General features: G+C 40.5%; 2 protein-coding genes across 3 annotated transcripts in view; both read right to left on the bottom strand.

The window, feature by feature from the left end:
• Positions 1–15,881, bottom strand: part of nt5c2a (5'-nucleotidase, cytosolic IIa) — a 21,643-nt gene extending 5,762 nt beyond the window's left edge. The window contains exons 1-14 of one of the 2 annotated variants that reach the window (XM_032511519.1): positions 15,877–15,881; positions 13,371–13,372; positions 11,893–11,999; positions 8,408–8,446; positions 6,579–6,652; positions 5,477–5,594; positions 5,269–5,364; positions 3,810–3,901; positions 2,170–2,227; positions 1,465–1,558; positions 1,310–1,363; positions 1,052–1,135; positions 367–408; positions 66–173 (exon numbers count right to left, since the gene is read on the bottom strand). In XM_032511519.1, coding sequence (XP_032367410.1) covers positions 66–173; positions 367–408; positions 1,052–1,135; positions 1,310–1,363; positions 1,465–1,558; positions 2,170–2,227; positions 3,810–3,901; positions 5,269–5,364; positions 5,477–5,594; positions 6,579–6,652; positions 8,408–8,446; positions 11,893–11,993 — 960 coding nt within the window. In that variant the 5' untranslated portion in view covers positions 11,994–11,999; positions 13,371–13,372; positions 15,877–15,881. Of the gene's footprint in view, positions 1–65; positions 174–366; positions 409–1,051; positions 1,136–1,309; positions 1,364–1,464; positions 1,559–2,169; positions 2,228–3,809; positions 3,902–5,268; positions 5,365–5,476; positions 5,595–6,578; positions 6,656–8,407; positions 8,447–11,892; positions 12,000–13,370; positions 13,373–15,876 lie in introns of those variants that run through there. The other variant, XM_032511520.1, reaches the window with a different exon arrangement.
• The window catches only part of wbp1la (WW domain binding protein 1-like a), a 22,153-nt gene continuing 8,045 nt past the window's right edge, over positions 8,702–22,809 (bottom strand). The window contains exons 5-6 of the mRNA XM_032511521.1: positions 16,846–16,850; positions 8,702–8,714 (exon numbers count right to left, since the gene is read on the bottom strand). The gene's annotated coding sequence lies outside the window, so the exon portion shown is untranslated. The remainder of the gene's footprint in view (positions 8,715–16,845; positions 16,851–22,809) is intronic.

The following is a 22,809-nucleotide window of genomic DNA, read 5'->3' as shown; positions in this document are numbered from 1 at the left end:
CACACTCTTGTACAATATGTATTTACTGTATCTTTTTAGAATTGCTGTTGATATAATGCACTTACAGTGTCAACCTGCCGCAGCACTGTTCCCTCTCCGAAGAACACAGGCTTGCGGGCGTCTACCAGGATCAGGTCAAAGTAGGACTTCCAGGGCCGGTGAGGTGTGTTCGGCTGCAACACACACACACACACACACACACACACACACACACACACACACACACACCACACTTATTTTTTTTCTCTTGAACAACCTATCATAATACCATACAGTATCTGTTCCAGATATTTCTAAGCAAGGTGGTGTAATTCTAATCTATTGAGATTCCTTACAACACAAATGTGATTAAATCAGTAGTGTTACCTTTGGGCCGTGGCCAAAGTCAAACAGGTAGGTCATAATTTTCTGTAAGAAGACAGGAGGGGTTATTTTTTTTTTTAACATGTTGTCTCAGAACAACCGGAAAAAGGAAAACTATACTCCATCATTAACAACACCTGGCATTATTAATTCATAGGGTGGGGTATGGTTTGTTTTTTCTGAAACTGGTGCTAAATCGATACTTTTCAAACTGTACTGGTGCGTAAATGATGCCCGAACACACACACACATACATACATACATACATACATACATATATATATATATATATATATATATATATATATACCGTTTAAGGATTTTTAAGACTATGCAACGCCATCACTAACAGTCGTTAGTGGCAGGCAACTATGCAACGCCAACGCTCATAACATGGTTAAATATTCATTCATCAGATTCTGATAAATTAATATTTTTTTAAAAATCCAGCTACTAGCTAAGAGTAACGTCGCGTCCCGTGCAGCGATGTTTCTGAAGAGAAATGATAATAATAAGTCAGGCATAGAAATGAGGAACCTAAATGTACCGAAAAAGGTACCCAACCCTATCACTTCATCAGGCAACCATTTAAAACAACTGTCAAAATTAATTAGCACATTATGGGACAGTAGGTTCTGGTTTGCTGTTAGCAAACATTAAGATATCTGACTGTAAACGGTCCGCTCACCTCTGTGTATTTGTAGTCACTGTTAGTGGCCAGAAACACTTTGGCTACTTCGTTCATGCGACTGAGGAGAAGAGGGAGCTTCGGCTTGGTGGAGGAAAAACAGAGTCAAACACGCAGAAAAAGATGAGACTGAGATCAAATGTGTTGTTTTACTACTACGGAGTACTTCAGAACTTTTCATTCCAGCTATAAAGTCCAAGTTGGTATATAGTCGGTGCGTTCATGCATTTATAAGCAGACCTTATTGTGCTTACTTACATCTTTTACCACATACTTCTCCAGGTTTTCAACGGTTTTTTCTTTTAAGGACCCCTGTGAAAATAAATAACAGTGGACTGGTGACTGCGACTGGACTGACTGCAGGAGACGACTTACTGGGAACAGGTTTCATGTGGATAAGCAGATCATCCTACCTTTAAATGAACCCAGTCCACGCTGTCTCGGACATCCTGGAACATGCTCTTATAGGACATGAAAAGGTCGCCATCTTTGAAGCCAGCGTCACAACTACAGAGGCAGTTAAAATCAGGTCAGCATTAGATTCTGCGGAATTCTGAGGACACAGTGTTTTCCCCAGAACCACGTTCTTGTTCAGACAGAGAAACCTCTAAAAGAGCTTTGAGAGCATCATTGGTAGGACTGCACAATTAATGACAAATGTATCGAAATCGCAATATGGACTAGGGCAATATCCAAATCGCAGATGGGTTGCAATATTTGTTAAAGGCAAAATATGTGTCAAACCATTCTGAATGAAGTATTGCGGGGCTGCAGAGTCGTCCTGGCGTACAAATAGTATTCAACCGACTCGCCAAAAATGCCTATAATCTATTTCATTTTAATATGTTTCAATCAAAATGAAAAGAATGATACAAAATTGTTCCATTCCAATGTCGTGAATCATATCGAAAACACCATATCAGTCAAAGTAATTGCAATTAGATATTTTCCTCATATTGTGCAGCCCTAATCACGAGATACTGAAATTCCACTGAAACTCTGAACATGATAGACATTAAACCGGGTCTTATTCAAAATGTCACTCATGACTAGTTCATAACAAGCGTCACTTCCCAGAGACAGCCAGTATTCAGTACGCAGCAGTGAGTATGCAGTACCTTGTGTATCTGGAGCAGTTACTGAAGAAATCAACCAGGCAAGCAAACAGGTAGGTTTCTAAGAAGAAATCAGAAATAATTAAAATATGACTAGAATTCGTGAGACTGACTGCAGACCTGAATATAGTCTGGCATAGTGTGTGTGTGTGTGTGTATTTCAGATGAAATCCAACGAATAATTCATTGATAATAATTCTTACGGCGCCACCTTCTCCAAAATACATTCTGAATTTTCTGCATTTCAAATGATTGTAAATTAAATGACTGAGAGTTTTAGATAAATTAAGCAATGTAAATCCCTTCGGACACTGGCAACATGGCTCATTATTATTTTATTGCAAAACTATTCTTTTATAGACTAAATGATGCCCTAAGTCAGGGGTTTTCAAAGTATGAAAGGGTGAGCCCCCCTCCAAGGAGCACAATGCCTGCTGTGCCCCCCCTCCCCAATAATCAACCCACACACAAACAAATGCCACTCCAAAACACCTTCTAATTGCTTTTATTTTAGAACCATCTCATCTTTTAAAATGACATTTTATCTGAATGAAATTCAACACATGAACATTTTAAAACATTTCCTCCCATTTTAATTATTTTATCAGGGCCTTTGTATGGCAAATACGCACTTTTTTCATTTTTCTAATAAGAGCAACCCAAAACTCATTTTTCAACCGTTTTCTCAAACAAACGTTACATACCAACAGTGTTTTCATATCTTAACAAAAACATTTTGATCAGATATTTGGAACATATCTGTAAATGTTGCACATTTCCTTGAAATTAAAAAAATAAATCAAAAACCTAAACAGTTGCAAAATCGTGGAGCTCTTAGTTTTAGTGGGAACAATGTGCTTGTGCTTTTGATGCGCAAATCTGGGTAATGCGGGGTTGCACTGATGAGAGGTATAACCGCAGATCATCTTCAACCAGCAGCCTTCACCGGTATTTGCTTTTTATCTTTGCGAGTGCTTCTTCTCCGGTTTATTTTTTCCCTCGCACCGCGCCTCCCCTAAAGTGCTCTAGCGCCCCCCCGGGGAGGCGCGCCTCACACTTTGAAAACCCCTGCCCTAAGTGATTATTCAAACAAATTATCACGAGGCAGATCAAAAATGATGCCTAAAGCCCAACGGTAAGAAATGGCAGCCCCAGTCATGCTCAGTTGGTGCATCTTGAATACATTAAATACATCCAAATCTAACATGGATGACTTTACTGTGTTTCAATGCTAAAGACTCAGATTACTAAAGGTTGTGCAGTGTTTTAGATTAGATAGCAATTTGGTTGCGGGGGGAGGGGGCATGTGTGACACCATTACGCAATCATTTGCATAAGTGGTTGTGTCAGCAAAGTAGATAGAGAGAATAGAAATCTTTAGCCAAATAATCACCAATTCATTACAGGAATTTATTTGACTTTATAATATATTAATTAGGTAGCCTATCTTGAAGTAAAAAAAGTCTCTCTCTCTCTCTTTTATTGGCATGAATGTCAGAAATAACAATTTTGCCAAGGCATCGAGGATAATAATGCGAGAAGAAAGTACATACGTACAATTCATTGAGTTCTAGAAATACAATGTTCAAATGAGACAGAGGAGAGCAGGGAAAGGATATGCAGCGGTTCCTTTGTTTTCTTACCAGGTAGGTTGAAGAGTGTGTTGAGGATGTAGAAGCGGTCTGTGTCTCCACGCTGAATAAACTTGTTGGGGTACAGCTCTCTGATGTCAGGTCTGTGCAGAGTGAGCCAAGATAAAAACATACAGGGGGGGGGCAATCAGTGAGGACGAAGCAGGAGACATTTATTAACAGGAGACAGTTCTTATGCATACAACGCTGTTGTTTTTGCACTTGATTGCGTTTCTATTAGCTCCCTCTGCAGTGGGCAGACATGTCTTGTCACCGCTGCGCTTGTTGCATGCATCATAAGCTAAGAGAACATGGTATACCTTTAATCAATAACGTAATCCCCTTTGAACAGTTATCTAAGCCATGTACCCGCAAACCAGCGTGAATCATTTTTGGTAGAAAAAAAATAAAATAAAGTCTATATAAAGAGGAACAATACAGCAATGTCAGCGATAGATTTACTAAACAACAGCCTTGGAAACATTTAAATGCTGATGAAAAAAGGCGAGAACATTTTTAAAACAAATGACAAAACTTTGAAAAAAGGCCGTAGAAAGGAGGAAGTAAGGCAATAATTGGTTGAAAATAGTATAAAAACAATGGAAAAAAACAGTAGAAAAAAGGAAGACAACACTAGGGCGGAATATCCTGCGTCACTCGAGCAATCCCGGAAGTGGAACGCCAGGAATATAGAGTAGTTCATAGCAACAAAAATGATAAGGGAATATAGTTAGAAAAAAACCATAAGTACAGAAGCAGTGATGACTATTTTGCCACATACTTCTGCCAATAGTGATAACTATTCTTTTTGGATTCCCAATTTAATCTGTTTGTTTTTGTCAATGTTCAACGCTTTGTTTTTTACTGATTTTCTATTGTCCATTTTGTTAAAAAAATAAATAAAAAAAAAATACAATGTTTTATGGTAATAATGAGGCGTGGTTTACTTCATAGGGTGTGTACCTTGGTTAACACATTATCTTGGTCACATGACAGCGAAGACGTATCCTGGGACTCATTCAAAACTTTTATTTGTTTGAAAAAGTAATAAAAAAAATATTTAAAAATTTGACTGAAAGAGACAATTATATTGTTAACCGCAATTATTTCTCAGACAATTAATTGTACAGCAACATTTGGAACAGCTCTACAAGGAGGTTATGTTTTCAGTTGGGTCGGTTTGTTTCTCTGTTAGCGGGATTATGGAAAAACTACCCGGCCTGATTTTCATTAAACGTGGAAGGGTTTAGCAGGAGGAGCACTAAATCATGAGGCGGGTGCACTAATTATTTTGCAAGATAGGGTGCTTGTGCATTTATGTGGAGTTGGAATGATCCAGATTATCGGAAATTTAAAAGAGTTTAAAGTCAGAATTCTGAGAATAAAGTCAGACGTCTGAGATTATTTCCCCCAGTGGCCCTCTTCCGTAGGTGGACTACGTTTACAGCTCAGTGGGAGTAGTGGACCTTACCCCCTCAAGAAGTTGAATCCATGTACACACACCAGGATGTTCCCGTATGCATCCACTTTGAGCAGGTTGCCATACATCGCATCAAACACCAGACCTCTGAGAAGAATGAAGACAGGCGAGTAAAGGCAGACGGTCAGAGACAGAAAGCACCGGCACACTTGATTGATTTAAAAAAAAAAAAAAATACAGCAGGGCTTTGTGAACCAACCTGGTGGGGAAGGAGGGGTCGTAGACAAAGTTGAGCAGCTCCTGTGGATATCCAATGGACACCAGGCGCTCCACCGTCAAGTCGAAGCCCAGCGACTCATACTCAGGGGATTTATACACTAGACAGACAGGGAGAAAGACGGGCTCACGTACACATCACTCTGACCCCCTAAAAGAACACTACACAGAGAGTTTACCTGCTCCACGCAGCAATATCTTCAATATAAAACATGTTCTTCTATAAGCAATCTTTAGTATTTACAACTGTCACATCTGCTTGGAAGTGCAGTTGTAATCGCAGATTCTTTAAAGCTAGACAGAGTGATGCATTAAAATACATAATGGAGATTGGAAAAATGACTTCTCCGATCATTTTTTAGCTCATAAATACAGACAACTCTCATGTATTGGATGTGTCAAAGCTGTCCACATGCACATAACCACTGAAAACGAGTTATTTGTTCCTGAGCCATAAAATGGTTTGATATACAGCCGAGGACTATTGATGAATAATAATGAATGAAAACTGGTATTGTCTAAACCCTGGTTCCCACCCCAGCCCCCTACTCCTATCGTGGTGTGTGGAATTACTATTTTGACTGTCTCCAGGCCAGGAATATCTTAACCACAGCTGGGCGGGAGCAGCTTGGGTTACAGTGGGTGCCCCAGTGACCCGGACCGAGGACTGTCCCCGTACGAACCCAGTAATCGTACACTCCTACAGACTTGCAATTTTACAGGAATAATAATTAAAAAAAAGACTTGCTTTGGATTGTTCTCTGCCATTCAGACAAAGCCGGATTTTATGAACAGTTAAAAAGCGAGTTAGTAACAAACAGTTAAAAGTAATAAAATACAAAAACTGCTTCTTTTGTTAAAAATCTCTTATCACAAAGACTAACAATTAGCAAATTAAGGACATTTCTATGAAGTTTGAATTTTAATTATTGTAAAGTAAATGTAATCTGAAGTACTAGTCCAGAGTTTTTTTAAATGTGCTGCCCCATTGTTATCGTATTTATATTACCAATATTCCACTATTACTCCGAACCAGCACTCCACTTTGACCTTTATGCGTTTATCAAGGCTGAGACTGCACTCACCCGCCAGAGTGTAATCCATATCAAAACCAAAACACTTGATCTTCTCCATGGCCAAGCTTCGGTTGACAAAGACTCTGAAAGGAGGGGAGGGGGGGGGGGGGGGGGGGGGGAATGCATGGTCAATAAACACACAGCAGCTGGCAGTTCACATTAAATGCACTGCATAGGCTTCATAAAACACCTAACTTCCAGTGAATAGGAGGGGAGTCACGTCTGGTGGAACCTTTTAGAGCTACAGGAGAAAGTTCTACACTTTGGGGTCGGGTTTTGATACATGGAAGACTTTGAGTGGACTACCATGAGTCACTTAAATCAAAACGTAACAACCACAACACCAACAGACATGCAATCCTAATGGTTATTTATAGTGATCAGCACATTTGAAATAAAACCTTCTTATACATGGGTTTTAAAAGTATTAACAGGAGTTCTCTCAGGAACTTTCCAGATATAATAGATCCCCCCCCCCCCCCCCAAGAGCAAGCAGGATGACAGGGAGGACATCGAACAGAAAATGTCATCAAGGTACCAATTTAACATTTTTAATAGTGTAGATTCTCTGTGTTCCACCACATTCATGGCTGTCTCCGTTATTAGACAAGCACCCGAATCTAACAGTATAAAATCAACAATGATCATTGAAATATTAAAATATACAGTCTGGTGACACTGTGTTAGGTAGGGCTGCACAATATGAGGAAAATACGCGATCATGTTGCTGAATATATGAATTTGAATTAACAGACACTAAAGTGTACTCAGTTCTGCATTTCCACTGCTTTGTGTTCTGCTTTATTATTTTGTTGATTTTAAAACAAATTAAAAAGGACATCGTTGCCAACATTATTAGTACACAAATTAAACATTGAATTGAATTTTAAAAAAGTGCAGTTTTCTACTGATATGTTCTGTAAATGTTAGTGTCTTTTGCGATGTGTTGCGGCCTTTTGTGATATGCACATTGTGCCAGTTGATATTGCGATGATGATTTAAATAAACACTATACTGTGCATCCCTAATTTAAGGTGCATCTAACTAAAACCTATGCAGTCTAATAGAACAGCCCAGCAGTAAATCCTCCTTTTAAAGCTTATGTTAAGATTGAAAGGTGCTGATTCATCTGTCAGCTCATGTTGGAGGCTGTAGTTGTAACAGCTGTATAACTGTACTGCATTGTACTGAGGGATGTTTCTGATACCCTTTTTAAGATAAATATAATTGAGAATGTTTGACATTGTTTGATAACTGACTTAAATGAGTGATCAATTACTAGATTAGTAATTCGGTGTTTATGCTATGGACAAAGTCTAGTTCTTAAAACATAGCCAGCCCTAACCACGTGATCTTAACTCTCATTTTAAGTCTATGAAGCAACCTGCAGACATTTTCCATTTCCTGTTGTCATCTTCATCAGCTGTTTTTTTACAGAATTGCTGCTCAGCACTCATTGACAGTAAAACTCACTGGAAGCAGCTCACAAGAAACAGCCATGTCTGGCTGCTCATGCAGAAATACACGGGTTATGATGTAAACATGTAATCTGTGAGTACGCTCAGACTGCACACTGGCCACTGGAGTTTCGATTTAGAATGGATGAGAGATGAAGATTTAAAAAGGAAAGATGCAGGAACAAGGGGAATGCAACAGAAAGAGCTCCCAGTGAAATCCCAATGACCACCAACTGCTGTGTCCACATGGAGACACCTAACACACACTCAGGGTCAGTATGGATGGAGTTCTATGAGAGTTGGATGAAGAATCACATCACATCATGGACATCAAAACGGAATTTAGTCGCATTTTATTTCAACAACAAAATGATGGCATACCTTGTTGCAGGATGTTTTTGGGCCAGATCCCTTGGAAAGCTTTGTAATAGAGAATACATGTAGTATTACCACTGAACTCAAGGCTGCTGGTATTAGCACTGATGTAATGCTACATGGCTTTGGTGTAATGTCTTTGTCAGCCAATCTATATTCTATTGGAACTGCCTCCAGTACCTGCTATTCATAATAAAGTCTCACACATACAAAAATCAACTCATTTGACATTTGAAAGCATTCATTTCTATAGTTTTCATGGCTCCATCGTTTCTATCCAATGATTCTAATACAGCCTAATATGATGTTACAGCTATACGTATCTTCTTAGTTCTCGTTCTGCTTGCCAGGTTCTTTGAACTTTGAAATTTCAGGATTGGTCAGTCTGGGAAAAAGTCAACTTTGATTAGTGTCTGTTATTATTTTGAAACAATTCCAACACGAGGAACTTCCCTGCTTCTGTTCTCCTGTACTTACTATCGTACTTTGCAGATAAACAAGCTAGTCTATGCCACGCTGTTCCGTTTGTAGGTACTCAAACAACAAGGCATTTGGGGTGGAATATAAAAGGTTCTTATTATATTGATTATGATAAACTGTTTTCTTAATGACTATTATTTATTTCCATTAAATATCACTTCTGTCTTTGCTTTTTTTTGGGGGGGGGGGGGGGGGGGGGTCAATAAACACACCAGGATTGCTGCAGTTTATTTCTCATTTCCTCTAAAATACCCCATATGTTCCCAATACTTACTAAAAGTATTAGTATAAGCATAGACTGTAAAAAAAAAAAAAAAAAAGGTTTGCAAAAAGAAGTTGCTATAGACGTCCATGGAAATTAAAATACTTCAGTAAACATTTTCATAATGAGTTTATTGGTAGTTTCAAGTCTTCTTCAATACAGCATGATGTTCATTTTGTAAATATTATGCATGCTTTAGCCCTGTCAATCAGGACGGAGGCTAAGCGATGCTAACCATGGCACTGTGGACATTAATAAAGACCTCAACTTGTTTTGGGTGTGTAGCTACTACTGCCGTACATGCAGTCCTGTGTGCGATCTGCAACTTTCATCCCTTTCGCCATGGCCACCCTAAACGACGCTGGCTTGGCCGCGTCATCCTCCCCGGCTCAACATTCTCGTCAACAGTGGCCACATCCGGTTTCTAAAAGCCAAGATGGCGATGGCCAATTTGCCAAACTCTAGGCTTCAAAATGGCAGACTACAAACTACTGTAATGGGTGACTTCACTGATGCTACGGCCATTATTTTTAAAGTCTTATGAGTGTAGTAATAAATTGTCCCAATTGTTACTCCCTTGTTCTGCTCTACCTACATTTAAAAGGCCCAATATGTTAATGTCTACTATTTATTTATTTATACTGTTATTTGTTAAACTGACAGTGTTTAAAATAGTTACTGCAGTCCAAATTCAAAATACTGGAGAGAGTTGTCTCCCCCGGCCAGGTTGAGGACACAGCATCAATGTTGCTAGACGCTAGTCTGACAAAGCCAGACATTACTCAACAGCACAGCACAGCGGAGTAGCTAACGTTAGATGCTAGCTATGTTTACAGTCATAAAAGCCTGTGCTCAAGCTGTGCTCTGTATACGACTGACAACCAACCTATCTAGGCCTAAAATTGCGGCAACAGCAGATAAAAACACCACTACCTCGCCGTCCTCTCTACCCCACTGACAGATGCACTTCTTCTGCTTAAAATTACGGAAACAACCGCTAAAACAATGCAAACTCACAGTCCTCTATACCAATTAACAGCCACCTTTTCTTGGCTTAAAATGACTTACTGTTTGTCAGCTACGGCCGCTTAACAGGCAAACGTTACACGTTGTAAACAGCCGTGGCACGCTTGCCTGGTCCTCCGGTAACGTTAGCAGTTACACTGGCTGTGTCTCAATTGTTCTGCGAGTAACTAACTTGAGTAACGTTACTCTTTAAAATTCAATGTGAGTGCACAAATGTGTAGCCGTGATAAATTATAGATCCTATATATCTCCTATATATCCTATACTTCAACAGTTTAACAATAAACTGTGACCTTCATGACTTGCAAATTGCTCTATTAAACTGACAAAAACTGTGTGTGTAATTCATGGCTCAACTCAAACAGCATCAAAAAAATTCAGTTCACTACCGCTCATATTTTTTCAGAGTTAAGGTCCCGTGGCGGTCCACGGGAAAGGGGAGGGACTTCACCTCTCTATCTGCCCCAAATGTCCCGTGCTGGATACGAGTCCAGGCCTGACGACATGTCCATATTGAGTCATAAGTCGGGTTTCATCAGTAGTGCCACTTCTCCTCGTTCACTTCCCCTCAGCCTTTGATATTACGTAACAGCATAAGTCACAGCGTAACTTGTATAAAAAAAAAGGTGCTAAACAAATATTGTTTATAAAATGTATTATTAATATTATTAATGTTTTTAACAAATCATTTGAAAAGGGTTAGGGTTAGAATAATTAAATTCAATACAAAATTGTTTTTTTTTCCCCCGCACCTTTTGTAAAGGCGCAGAAACTATTGGTTTTTGCTACAGGGAAGACTGTTGGGTGTCCTGAACATGTTTTTTCCATTTTCACTGAGGGGCGACAGACTCGAAACATGCACAAGCAGAAAGAAATACTGCTCTTCAGCCTGGTATTGAAGTTACTCTTTATGTATGGCTGGAAATAATATGGATATCTGAACTGTTGGGAGACTTGGTTAGGTTTTAAAATGTCTAAATGTCTATGAGATTTCAAAAGATTTAAGAGAAGAAACTGTGTACAAAACATTAAATTGATATTCCAATCATCATTGATCTGCAGTTTATTCATTTGGTCCACCAGAGACATGTGCAAATGCTGCATAATGATGGCCAAAGAGGAGTTAGCTTTAGCCTAACGTTAGCCTTCTTTTTCTTCCCCTGTCTTCGTTTGTGGTCTCAACCCGGCCTGCGAGCACTTCGGGTCATCGGTGTCGTGCGTCTGCACATGCTCCGTAGGATATGACTGCCCCTCCCCACTCCTCTGCAGTGGTTTTTGAGCCGGAATAGAAGTGAGCGGTTGGAAGCAATGGTGTCAAAAACAGCAGCAACAACATGAGCTTTAAACCCACTGAGGACTTCGCCATGGCAAGAACTGTCAAGAGGACCCATTTCTGGATGGGCGAGGAGAGGACTTTCCAAGTTGTTGACTTTCTGCTAGGTCAACCACAAGAATTGGAAAATAAAAACCTTACTTAGACCAGTTTTATGTTGGCAGAGCACCACCTACTGCACCAAGGGTCCCATTCTTCCCTGCTGATGTATAGAGGGAGACCTGACATAATCTGTTTTTTTACTTAAATGGTGGCAAGACCTTACCCTGGTTACTGCTGTGCATGTAAAAGCCCACTCTGGTGTAGCCAATGACCTCTGTGTCTGGAACAAGAGTGGTCTGTGTGTAAGACTTCAGGAGTGCTGTTTGCTGCAGTCTGACTAACACGTACCTTTGGTGAGCTTCTCGTCGATACTTCTTCATGGCCAAGCCGTCTATGTTGGCTGGCAGGTCGGCATAGTTCTGCAGACGGTCACTCCATGAAGTCGTCATCTTGAACTGTAAAAACCGTTCCTGGGAAGACACAAGCTGCTCATTAAAGCCAGAACACACACGCAAGCACACACGCAGAGAACAGTGATTTACAGGAACAGACAGCAACATTTACCCCCTGAACTAAAATAAACGGCACAAATTGAATAATATTGGAAAAGTATTTTTACTGTTTCTCTTAAGTTTGGAACTTAACCCTCTTACAGTGATTTTGAAAGCTACACATTACTTATCTCTTTATGAAAAGAAAGCTATTGAGTTTGGGATGTTGATTGCAAAAAAAATAGATTTTACGCGTGTGGAAAATGGACTCTGTGCCTGCTAGTGTTAATTTTGTCTTTTATTTTTAAGTCTTGTGCCAAATGATCTTGTTAGGTTTTGTCATATTTAGTAATTCACTGGACTCTGATGTGCACATCTTACATATTATAAATTATTCCCCGTTATATATTGTTCTTATTCTTATTCAGTCAGTTTCAAGTTATTATGTTAATATTTTATAGTCATTGTTAATATTTAATTATGATCTATTGCACTGTTCCCTTTTGCACTATCACTATTGCACACAGTCTACCATAGTATCTTACCTTATAATGGTCATTGCTTTTCTGTGAGTGATTTTAATTTTTATTCTTGTGTATGTGTGATATATGTGTGTATCTGTGTTTGTTGTGTCATGGTTGTCTAAGCTACTTGCAGCTTAAAATTTCCTTCAGGATCAATAAAGTATCTATCTATCTATCTATCTATCTATTTTTTTTGTGTTCTTTTTTTAAGTAGCAAAAAACTATGAATTGATCCACAGTGGCCATTCAATAAAACACAACATAGTACTACATAGTTAACAGATGCAGTCTTCTTCTTCAGAATGTAAAACTTAGATTTGATGACACTAACGTTAATTATTGCAATACAACGTTATATAAATATAATAATCGATGCCATTAATTGACCCTGACGGTTAAACACAGATGTATGTATCAGTCGGTCGCGTTACAGGGCCATATTACATCACACACAAGCCGGATTTGTAAATTTGGAATATGGTTGATGCTTCCTCCAAACGAGGGCACATAAATAGAAGCTAGGCTAATGCTAGCTCGGTGTCCTGGAACTTGCAGAGCTAACATTAGCCTGAGCCTGAGCCTGGCTGGTCCGTTATGTTTCCACCTTCGCGCCGCTCAGACAGCTGGACGGTGAACAGTTCCCAGCGAACAAATGGAAACTTAAATAAGTAAACATAGTGTTATGGCACGCTTATAACAGCACATTAATAGGGAACTGTGGCGGCTGTCTCCATTTGCGTTCAAACACGGTTTACCGCAGACTGTGACATTTAAAAACAAATATCGACCAAGGTACAGCTACACTACTTACCACTGTCTTCTTCTTCTTCAACTTCTTCTTCGTCGTCGTCTTCTTCTTCTTCTTTCGGTTTTAAGCCTCTCCTCTCAAACGTAGCTCCCATGGCGCCATTTTAATGCTACGAGGCCATCACCTGCCGTTAGCATCCCATTGACTCCCATTCATTTTGACGTCAATTTGACAGCGAATAACTTTACATTTGAAGAGTTAAAAGACTCTATTTGTCCATTGTTTATTTCTAAAGAAACACGACAATGCATAAAAGGCTCAATTACCTTGTATCTCACGTTATGGCTCCGTAGCAGACGTTTTTATAAAAACAAGCTAATTATTGTGTCATAACTACGCAACTTACCGTCGCATAGTCGACAAATCACCTGATTGTCAGGAGAAGCTCGCAGACAGTTTTGACTTACATTAGCTGTTTAGGTTTAATTACTCACGTTAACTAGTATGTTAGTTAGCAGTAATTAGCCTGTGCCTATGTTATCTCATAACTTATACCTACCTCTCTGTCTCTGCTGATTGGGAATGATTGAGATTTCTCTTGCACAGCTACCAGAAGACTTACAACTTTCAGGCAGGTTGCTCAGTTGGAGGATGCGCAGTGACGCTCAGCCATCACCAGAAAAGAGCTTCTAATAGACTTCACCGGTCTCCGTCCAGAGCAACGGGATCTGTTGGTCCATTTCTTTAACTGTCTATGGTTTCATGGCGGTGGGCAACTGGCTTTAATGGGGCATTACCGCCACCAGCTGGACTGGGGTGTTGTACTTGAGTCTAACATTTCCAATCATGAATTATTATGAAGCAAACAAACAAATACATAAAACGCCAAAAAACTACTAATTATTTCATTATTCCTGTTTTCCTTAGGAAGCTAAATACATAGTTAAAACAGCTTTGTAGATTGTCCTCTAAGTCTGTTTACCTTGCAATTGTGAGATTAATCTGGTCTTTCTTCCTCATATTTAGGACAATGCAGAATAACATAATGATTTTATAATTTATCATTCATACTCTTTATTGTTCTCCTACGGGTAAATTACAATGTACACGCTCTAGGCTCTAGTCTCTGGACTACCACAGAATACAATCCTGCCATCAGCATGCTTTTTCAATATTAACAAAGTATTATTTAATGAAAATACATCCTCCTCCTCTTTGCTTCTGTTGATATTTCTGCTCTTTTGCACTTTATTCTGGATATTATAGAACTGTCTTCCTGTCTGCCCATTGTCCCATAATGTTTGCCATTTACCCTTATCTATGTTTTTAACCATACTTTTAATTTCTGCTTTGCTATAATAAATTAGTTAAGCTGGAATGTTGTTGTTGTTGTTGTTGTTGTTGTTGTTGTTCTTCTTCTTCTTCTTCTTATTGTATGAAGCCCCAGAAATGACGTTCAAATGAAATAAAAAAATGATTTTGGCCACAAAATGCTAATTTGTGGCCACAAATCAGTACTTTGTGGCCACAATTATACAATTTTTTTCCTAATTTCCTAATTATTATTATTTTTTTGGACGTCATGCCTGGGGCTCTGTACATGACAATTATAAAGATGTTACGAATCATTCCAAACCCACTTTATCACTGCCAGAGGTTTGATGAAGCTGATCATCACCGAGCGAATCCAGCGATCAAGCTATCTTAGAAGAAGACGGTGCACGCTCACGTGAACACTTGAGTACTGTTAGTTTGTTTCGAGATGAAAGAACGAGAAACACCACCTTCAACACCTTCAACGTGGAGTTCTCGTGGCGGTGAGGGTGAGGACGTAGACCCCCCCTGGCCCTACCTAGAGTCCATGTTTTCATGTTTTCAGAATGAAAGACAATTCATATAGAATCAAGTGCTACTCTGCCCTCCGAAAGATTGCAAAATAATGGCCTTCAAAAATCATCGTTCAACATGAAGAAACATATCAAGATAAGTTATAAATATAATACCCAAATGGCCCACAGATAGCTTGAGCTAGCTAACTAGCCCCCTACAGGCAAAGGACCTGGGAGTGTCCTTTAGGCTAAACATAATACAAAGAATATGATATCCAAACTTTTGACTGCTTTCTTTAAAAACTACATGACACAATACGTAGAGTAGTACATTTTAAAATAAACTATTTGCAATACTTAAGTACAACAAATGTAGAATACTTAGTACTTGTACTTGTGTAACTTTTTTTATAAAGCACATGTACTTTTACTCAAGTCTGGGTCTCTAGTACTTTTAAACAGGTCTGGCCAATCAGACTGCTTGATTTGAGTTACATATCTTATAAGAACATACAGTCCAGTATGGAGGAAAAGGGTCCGTCTGAGGACCACAAGACAGGGGCGGGACTTGGCCCAGGGGGCGTAACTTGAAGTTCTTCCAATCAGAGTCATCCGAATAACGAGAGATGTCAAAACGAGATGTCGGCAACGCTGGACCAGTCGGGATAAAAGCATACCGGACCTGGACTGTGGGGGTGCAGAGGGGACGAAGTCCAGCTGAACTGGACCAAACTGTGGACCTGCTGCTGCTGATGATGCTGATGGCTGAAAGACAAAGAACAAATGGGGGGGGGAGTAGCTCAGTTAGTGGAGAGTTGGGTGGGAACTGGAGGGTCGCTGGTTCAAGTCCACATACTGGACCAAAGAATGGTGGTGGACTGGTAGCTGGAGAGTGGCCTAGGTGCTCTTGAGCAAGGCACCAAACCCTGCTCGGGGTGCCTTTCCATGGGCCCCCCCCCACTCTGACATCTCTCCATTAGTGCATGTATAGGTACTGAGCATGTGTGTGTAGTTCAGGCCTGTGTGTAATAAGAACAGAGTGTATATTGTAATTTCCTCTTGCGGGATTAATAAAGTATAAATTATTATACTATAGTATGATATAGTATGTTACAGTCCAGGTTGGATCAGTGGTAGAGCAGGCACACATGTACTGAGAAGTTTTATGCCTCGATGCAGAGGTCAAGGGTTCGAATCTGAGCTGTGACTACTTCCTGCATTGTCAATTAAAAGTGGAAAAGCCCAAAAAATTAAATATACATTTTTTGCTCATCGTTTTCAATCCTTAGTCTCTTCGTATCACCATTTTCCTTTCATTTTGTAATGATCTTAATTTGAAATATCATAATGATCCAATAGGATGATTCCTGGAAAGAACTATATAATGTGGCACTTATTGTAGCCTGGGAACATCCGGACCATGTAAACATATAATAAGTTAATTTATAAGTCCACATGAGCACTTCCATTGTTGAGAAGGACCCTGAGAATGACTGTCGTACTTACCGATGACGACCGCTGAACAAACTACCAACCACCCCCCCAACAGAACATACAGCGGAACCTTGCTCTCCTGTAGAAACACACAAACGCTTTACATCAACAACAACTTAAAGTGAAATCTAAAGTGTAACAACAGTAAGTTGTTAGTGGTCAGTTGATACAAGACAAGCTGCTGTCTGGAAAACATCTTCCTGTTTCTATGAGACATTTTCTTTTATTCAGAGAAGGTCTCATGGGAATCCGAGTGGAAGCAAAAATCAAAACAATTCTCAAATAAAACGCAAATTTGTCCAAAAATGGACCCAGCTGTTAAAAGTTCCTTGATTTCAGCTGCAGATTGTGTTTGCAGTTTTCACCTTTAGTCGTTAGTCTGAATATGTTTCTAACAATATTATTTTTTTCACACAGGAAGTATGTCTCTCTCACCTCGACCGTGATGCTGCTGGGGGAGGGGGTAAGGAGGAGCAAGGCTGTCGCACCTGCAAAACAAGGTAATGAAAGCAGATGTTTTTAGTCCAGCTGTGTCAGCAACACGAGCCATGGTGAAGTTATAAAAATAGATGTGTCCATCGTTCATGGAGTTCTGATCTAGAGTTTAAAGTGCCCATATTATGAAAAAAAACGTTGTGTCTCTGGTGCTTCCACATATAGACAAACTTGGAAAAAACCTATCCATGGTGTTTTGAGTGAGATCTGGTTTCTGAATGTCCTCTGTCTTCAGTCTCCGGGTGAGCTGTTCAACATCTGGACGGCTTTCTACGTCACTAGAGACGAGGTGGCTAACCGTAGCATGCTAGCACGTTCTCAATGGCTAAACACTGCTCCAACAGCCACTAGTTGACCAGAATCTCCAAAAGAACTACTTCCTGTCCCTGTTCTACTTCCTGTCCCTGTTCTGCAGGTATTCCAGAAGTGGCCCTGGTCTAGAAGAAGTCTCCCAGCTGATCCCAGCTGCCTTGGACTGACCAAAGCTGGAGAAAGAGTTATCTAGCTGATGGATCTTACTGAGCTACTGAGCATGTGCAGCTCCCAACAAAGATAGGATAGAAGGGAGATTTCTCACTCTGGAGCTAAAACTAGTGAGAGGTCTCACTCTGGAGCTAAAACAGAGACCTAAACACACGGGGTGAAGACAGGATCTGCAGCAATGTGCAGTACAACAAATATATGGTGTTTTTTGAAAATGAAACCATGTAAACCTATTATGGTACAACCTCTAAATACAATTATATACCCTTAAAAAATTAGCATAATATGGGCGCTTTAAAGCTCAAATGAATACAGATTGGTCTTCACTAACAACGCTAGAGTTAAAACTGTGAATGAATCCTCCTGCTCAATCATCATCTCTTTGTGTTTGGCTTGTACCTGCTGTAAATGTTGTTGTGGTTGTCCGTGGAGCTGGAACAGAAACCACAGTAGCGTTGACATGTGCAACATGAGTGAAGATCATCAGTCTTCATCAGAAACAAATGTTACTCTGGTCCCAAATACGCTGCAGACTGGAGGAGAAGCTCTTTGAAGTCTTCTTTTTAATTCTCTTTGGATTCCTGAAGCTCTTCTCTCCAGTCCTGTCCAGCTGTGACTCTTTCTATTCTGATGGACAATCTCAGTAATCTGAAATCTGCAATACTAACTTTTAACTCTTATGATACAATTTGCCTTTTTAGTCATAAACTAGTGCCATGCCTGTTGAAAACATGCTTATTTGTAACCTGCAAACTGCTCTGTGGATGTCACATCGTCGCATTCATCTCAGTTTCAAAGTTTCTGGAGAAAACCTGCAGCAGACTGGAGACCGACAAGCTTCAACATATCAGACTTTTCAGTAATGGTTCAAGTTTTAGTTATGTATTAAACACCGGGGGGGTTAGGCTGAGGTCAGATTTGGGTCCTTTTCTTGAGTCAATTAAGAACACAGGATGTACTAACATAGGTCTAGGACAAGCTGCAACAACACAGGCAACTGGGGAGCTTATTCCTCGGAGTCCTTATGTTTTCTCGCCCCGCAGTTTTCCTTGGATTAGGGTGGCACTTTGGTGCCTGGTCGACGCTCAGCTATCCCCTGCTACGCCCTGCTATGCCCTGCAATGCCCTGCTATGCCCTGCTACGCCCTGCTATGCCCTGCAATGCCCTGCCATGCCCTGCTATGCCCTGCAGTGCCCTGCTATGCCCTGTTGTGCCCTGCTATGCCCTGCAGTGCCCTGCTATGCCCTGCAGTGCCTTGTTATGCAATGGTGTGCCCTGCTATGCCCTGCAGTGCCCTGCTATGCACATGGTGTGCCCTGCTATGCCCTGGTGTGCCCTGCTATGCCCTGTTACGCCCTGCAGTGCCCTATTATGCCCTGGTGTGCCCTGGTGTGCCTTGCTACGCCCTGCTACGCCCTGCAGTGCCCTGCTATGCCCTGGTATGCCTTATTATGCCCTATTATGCCCTGGTGTACCCTGGTGTGCCCTGGTGTGCCCTGCTACGCCCTGCAGTGCCCTGCTAGGCGGAGGTTTTCCTCACCAGTCCAGCTTTCCGTCTAAAAGGAAGTTTTTCCTCGCCACTAAATGCTCGCTTTTGGTGGAATTATTGGAATTGCTGCATTTATGTTAATTACAGAGTGTGGTCTAGGTTGAATTGAATTGAGCTAAATTAAATACTGGGCATACTGAGTCTACAGTTAAGATATGACTGTAAACAAAGGGAGAGGAAGTTACTTCTGGAACAGACTGTCTGCATTCTCACAAGCGCTCTTTCTCGCAAAGTGAACAAAAGTTAAAAATAATTTGTGTATCTGCCCTACGATTCAACTCTGCTCCAAAATGTAATGGGGAGTTGCTCGGCCCATGCTTCGCCCTTCCACCACGTGTCATGAATGTAGTTTTTCTGTAATCCTGCTCACAGACAAACAAACAAGTTTGTGTGGTACCTGCTGTCGTATGTATATATGTCGTTGATGTGGTTGTCTGTGGAGCTGAAACAGAAACCAGGGGAACATTAACCTGTGCAACGCCAGTAAAGATCACTACATCTTCATCAGAGACAAATGTTACTCAGATTTTTTTTTTATAGCTTATTACTGCATCTTTGGATTTCCTTGAGCTCTCCTCTCCAGTCCTGCCCAGCTGTAACTCATTAAATTCTGATGGAAAATCCAAGTAATTTAAATCCTTCAAAAATAACTTCTATCTTTTCTGATACAATTCCTCTTTTTGTTATTAAAGAGACCCTTTTGTACATTTTTTGGGATTTCCCATTCTTTTAATGTAATGTTGTTTTTTTTGTGTACGTAATATATGTAAAAAGTACAAGTTCAAGTTAAGCTTTCTCTCCCACAGACAGCACTTTTTCTCAACTGCCTTTGAAATTCCTCCATTAGTGATGTCACTGATTGAGAAAGCCAGCCCAGATTTTCATTTGTGCTTCCTAAGAGCAAGCACAGCCCGCCCAGTAGCTTGTTTGAATTTGGCTGACCAATCACATTAGAGTGGGCCAGCGGACCAATCAGAGCAGACTTGGCTTTTCAGGCAGATGAGCTTTAGTAATGGCATTTTAGGCCTTTGTTTGTATAGGAAGTATAGGAGTATATATATATACTTATACATATATGATGTACAGTATATGTGGTAGTATAGGATGTTAAAAAGGAGTATAATAGGGGCTCTTTAAAATAATAATGTCTCACCTCTCTCAACACTTAAAATGAAGTGATGTATGTCATCAGTGAACCATCCGGGTATTTCCACTCTGCAACCGCAATGTCCAGCATCCGTCTCTGAGACGTTCAGTATGGTCAGAGACACATCTCCCTCGTCCAGTCGTCCCAGTAACTTATACCTACTGGAGACTCTGGTTTCTTCTTTCACTTCATGTCCGTCTGTAGAGATGAGCTGGTTGTTGCAGCCCGAGCTTGGTGTTTGTCCTCGACCCCAACAAACTGACAGTGCTTTGAAGTATTTGATGTCATACTTACAGGACAGCGTGACATCATCGCCTGGTTGAACAACAACTGTGCTGCTGTCGCATTCACTAACTGTGAAGACACAAATACACACTGTAAATATATAAAAATCTCACTTCTGCTATTCTTACATGTTCTAACTGGCTACGGTTTTTTGTTATAAACTCTAAGTTCCATCTCTGTTTTTGCTGAGCTGAAAGTCTGAATTTTCCACTCGAGACAATAAAAACAAAAGTGATCTGACAGAAATAGAAGAAAGAACCACAGGATGTTGGTTTGGTGCCTTCATTAGACAGCTGGTGTTGAGCTGCAGCTCTTCACATGTTACTTTGGTTTCTTTGTTGAAACAGAAACCACTCTTATTGACTTTGACAAATAACAAATAACTCCAAAATGCATTAGTAATTATGCGTGATATTAAAATTGAATGAATGAATGCACAAAAACGAAAGAAAGAAGGGGTTTGGAGGAGATATCTGTCACAAATAACCAAGGAAGGAACTAATGGAGAAAACAGACTGAAGATAATTATTACTACAACTACTACTACTACTATTAATAATAATAAATGCACACTGTCACAAAATGCACATAGAGACAAAACACAACTACAGACTTCCAACCTCGTCAAATATTGTTTTTGCTCTTCTAATAATCAGTTTGATCCCATTTAACCCTCCTGTTGTCCTCGAGTCAATTTTGACCCCTTTAAAAAATATCCATATCTGAAATATGAGTTTCTTTTTAACCAAATTACCACAAAAAAATGGATTGGATTCTTTACAACGCTCTTTGCAAATACAATTGCTCACTTTCATTCATCGGATCTTAACTATTAGTCAAAATAATTTATAATATCTGCTTTTTAACTCAAATATTAGTTATAATTCTATCTAAATGAGGGCTATTGACCATGCATTCCAAAAAGTAGCCTACTGTAAAACTAGTGGTGGTAATGTGGTGTTAGTGAAAACTAAAAAAAGTCAGAAAAAGGGACGAAAATGTCAAATTTTGGACCAGGACAACACAAGGGTTAAATGAAAGTCCCTGATAATGTGAATAATGACTGAATGTAAGTTACCTGTGAGGAGAGCAAGGAGCAGAACGAGCGTCATGGTGGACACACTTCCCAAACGTCTGCTGAAACCGTGTGAGTCACCGCAGCAGCACGGCGACACTGCACACTGTAAAAGATCTTCCGGTATCACTTCAAATAGAAGAAAACACTATTTGGTTTGAGAAATCATCCGAACATAACCAAATTAACATGAAAGAAAGAAAAAAAAAAAAGAGTAGGTCTTGACCACACTCTATAATTTACAAAGACCCAACAATTCTAGTAATTCCCCCAAGAACAAGCATTTAGTGCGACAGTGGCGCAGCCTCTTGGTGGGTGGAGACGGGGCCAGTTGGGGTGGGGGGGTGGGGGGGGGTGGGGGGGGTGAACAGTGGCCATAACAGTCACAATGAAAGACAATAGAACTATGACTACAAATGGTAATCGTAGTAGTTTATGTCATACCAGGACGTTGCAGTCTTTAGCGTGGCATAGCAGGGCGTAGCTGGACGTAGCAGGACACGTCATCCGCGAAAAGCAGCGATGAGATCCTGAGCCCACCGAGCTGCAACCCCCCCCCCACCCCGACTACGCCTGGATTGGTGACAAGCCCTGGCGGAGGTCAACCCTCACCTGGAACGAGTCCCACTTTCTGCCGAGAACCCGGACACAGCTCTCGCTTTGGTCATACAGAGATTGGACGGCCTTGAGAAGGGACCCCCCCCCCCCCACCCCAGGGTTCAGCAGGATGCAGCAGGGTGTAGCGCAGCAGGACCATGGCGACAGCAAGAAGTTGGTCGGGCAGCATGTTGTAGAGGAAACAAGATCCCCACTACTACTAAACCGGTTGTCTTTTTTGTATCTTGAGCACGCGTGGGGGCCGGGGGGGGGGGGGGGTTTGTCAGCAGCTGCCGAATGTAAAATAAAGTAACTTGTAATCTAACTTTGTTACTTTTAAAATCAATTAATCTGTAAAGTAACAAGTTACTTTTTTAAAGTAACTGTGGCAACCATGTTGGATAAGAGCGCTCTGGTTTATTGCCATTTATTTAAACCAATCACAACCATTGTGGGCGGGGCTAAGCACCAGACAGACCCCTGGACAGGGCCTCTGCTAAATAGTCTCAGGAAGGAACTTGTTTTGGTGGAACATGTGTACATTCAG

This window comes from Etheostoma spectabile, unplaced genomic scaffold, assembly GCF_008692095.1.
Source record: "Etheostoma spectabile isolate EspeVRDwgs_2016 unplaced genomic scaffold, UIUC_Espe_1.0 scaffold379, whole genome shotgun sequence".
NCBI lineage: Eukaryota > Metazoa > Chordata > Actinopteri > Perciformes > Percidae > Etheostoma > Etheostoma spectabile.
This window is presented reverse-complemented; position numbering and strand designations above follow the sequence as displayed.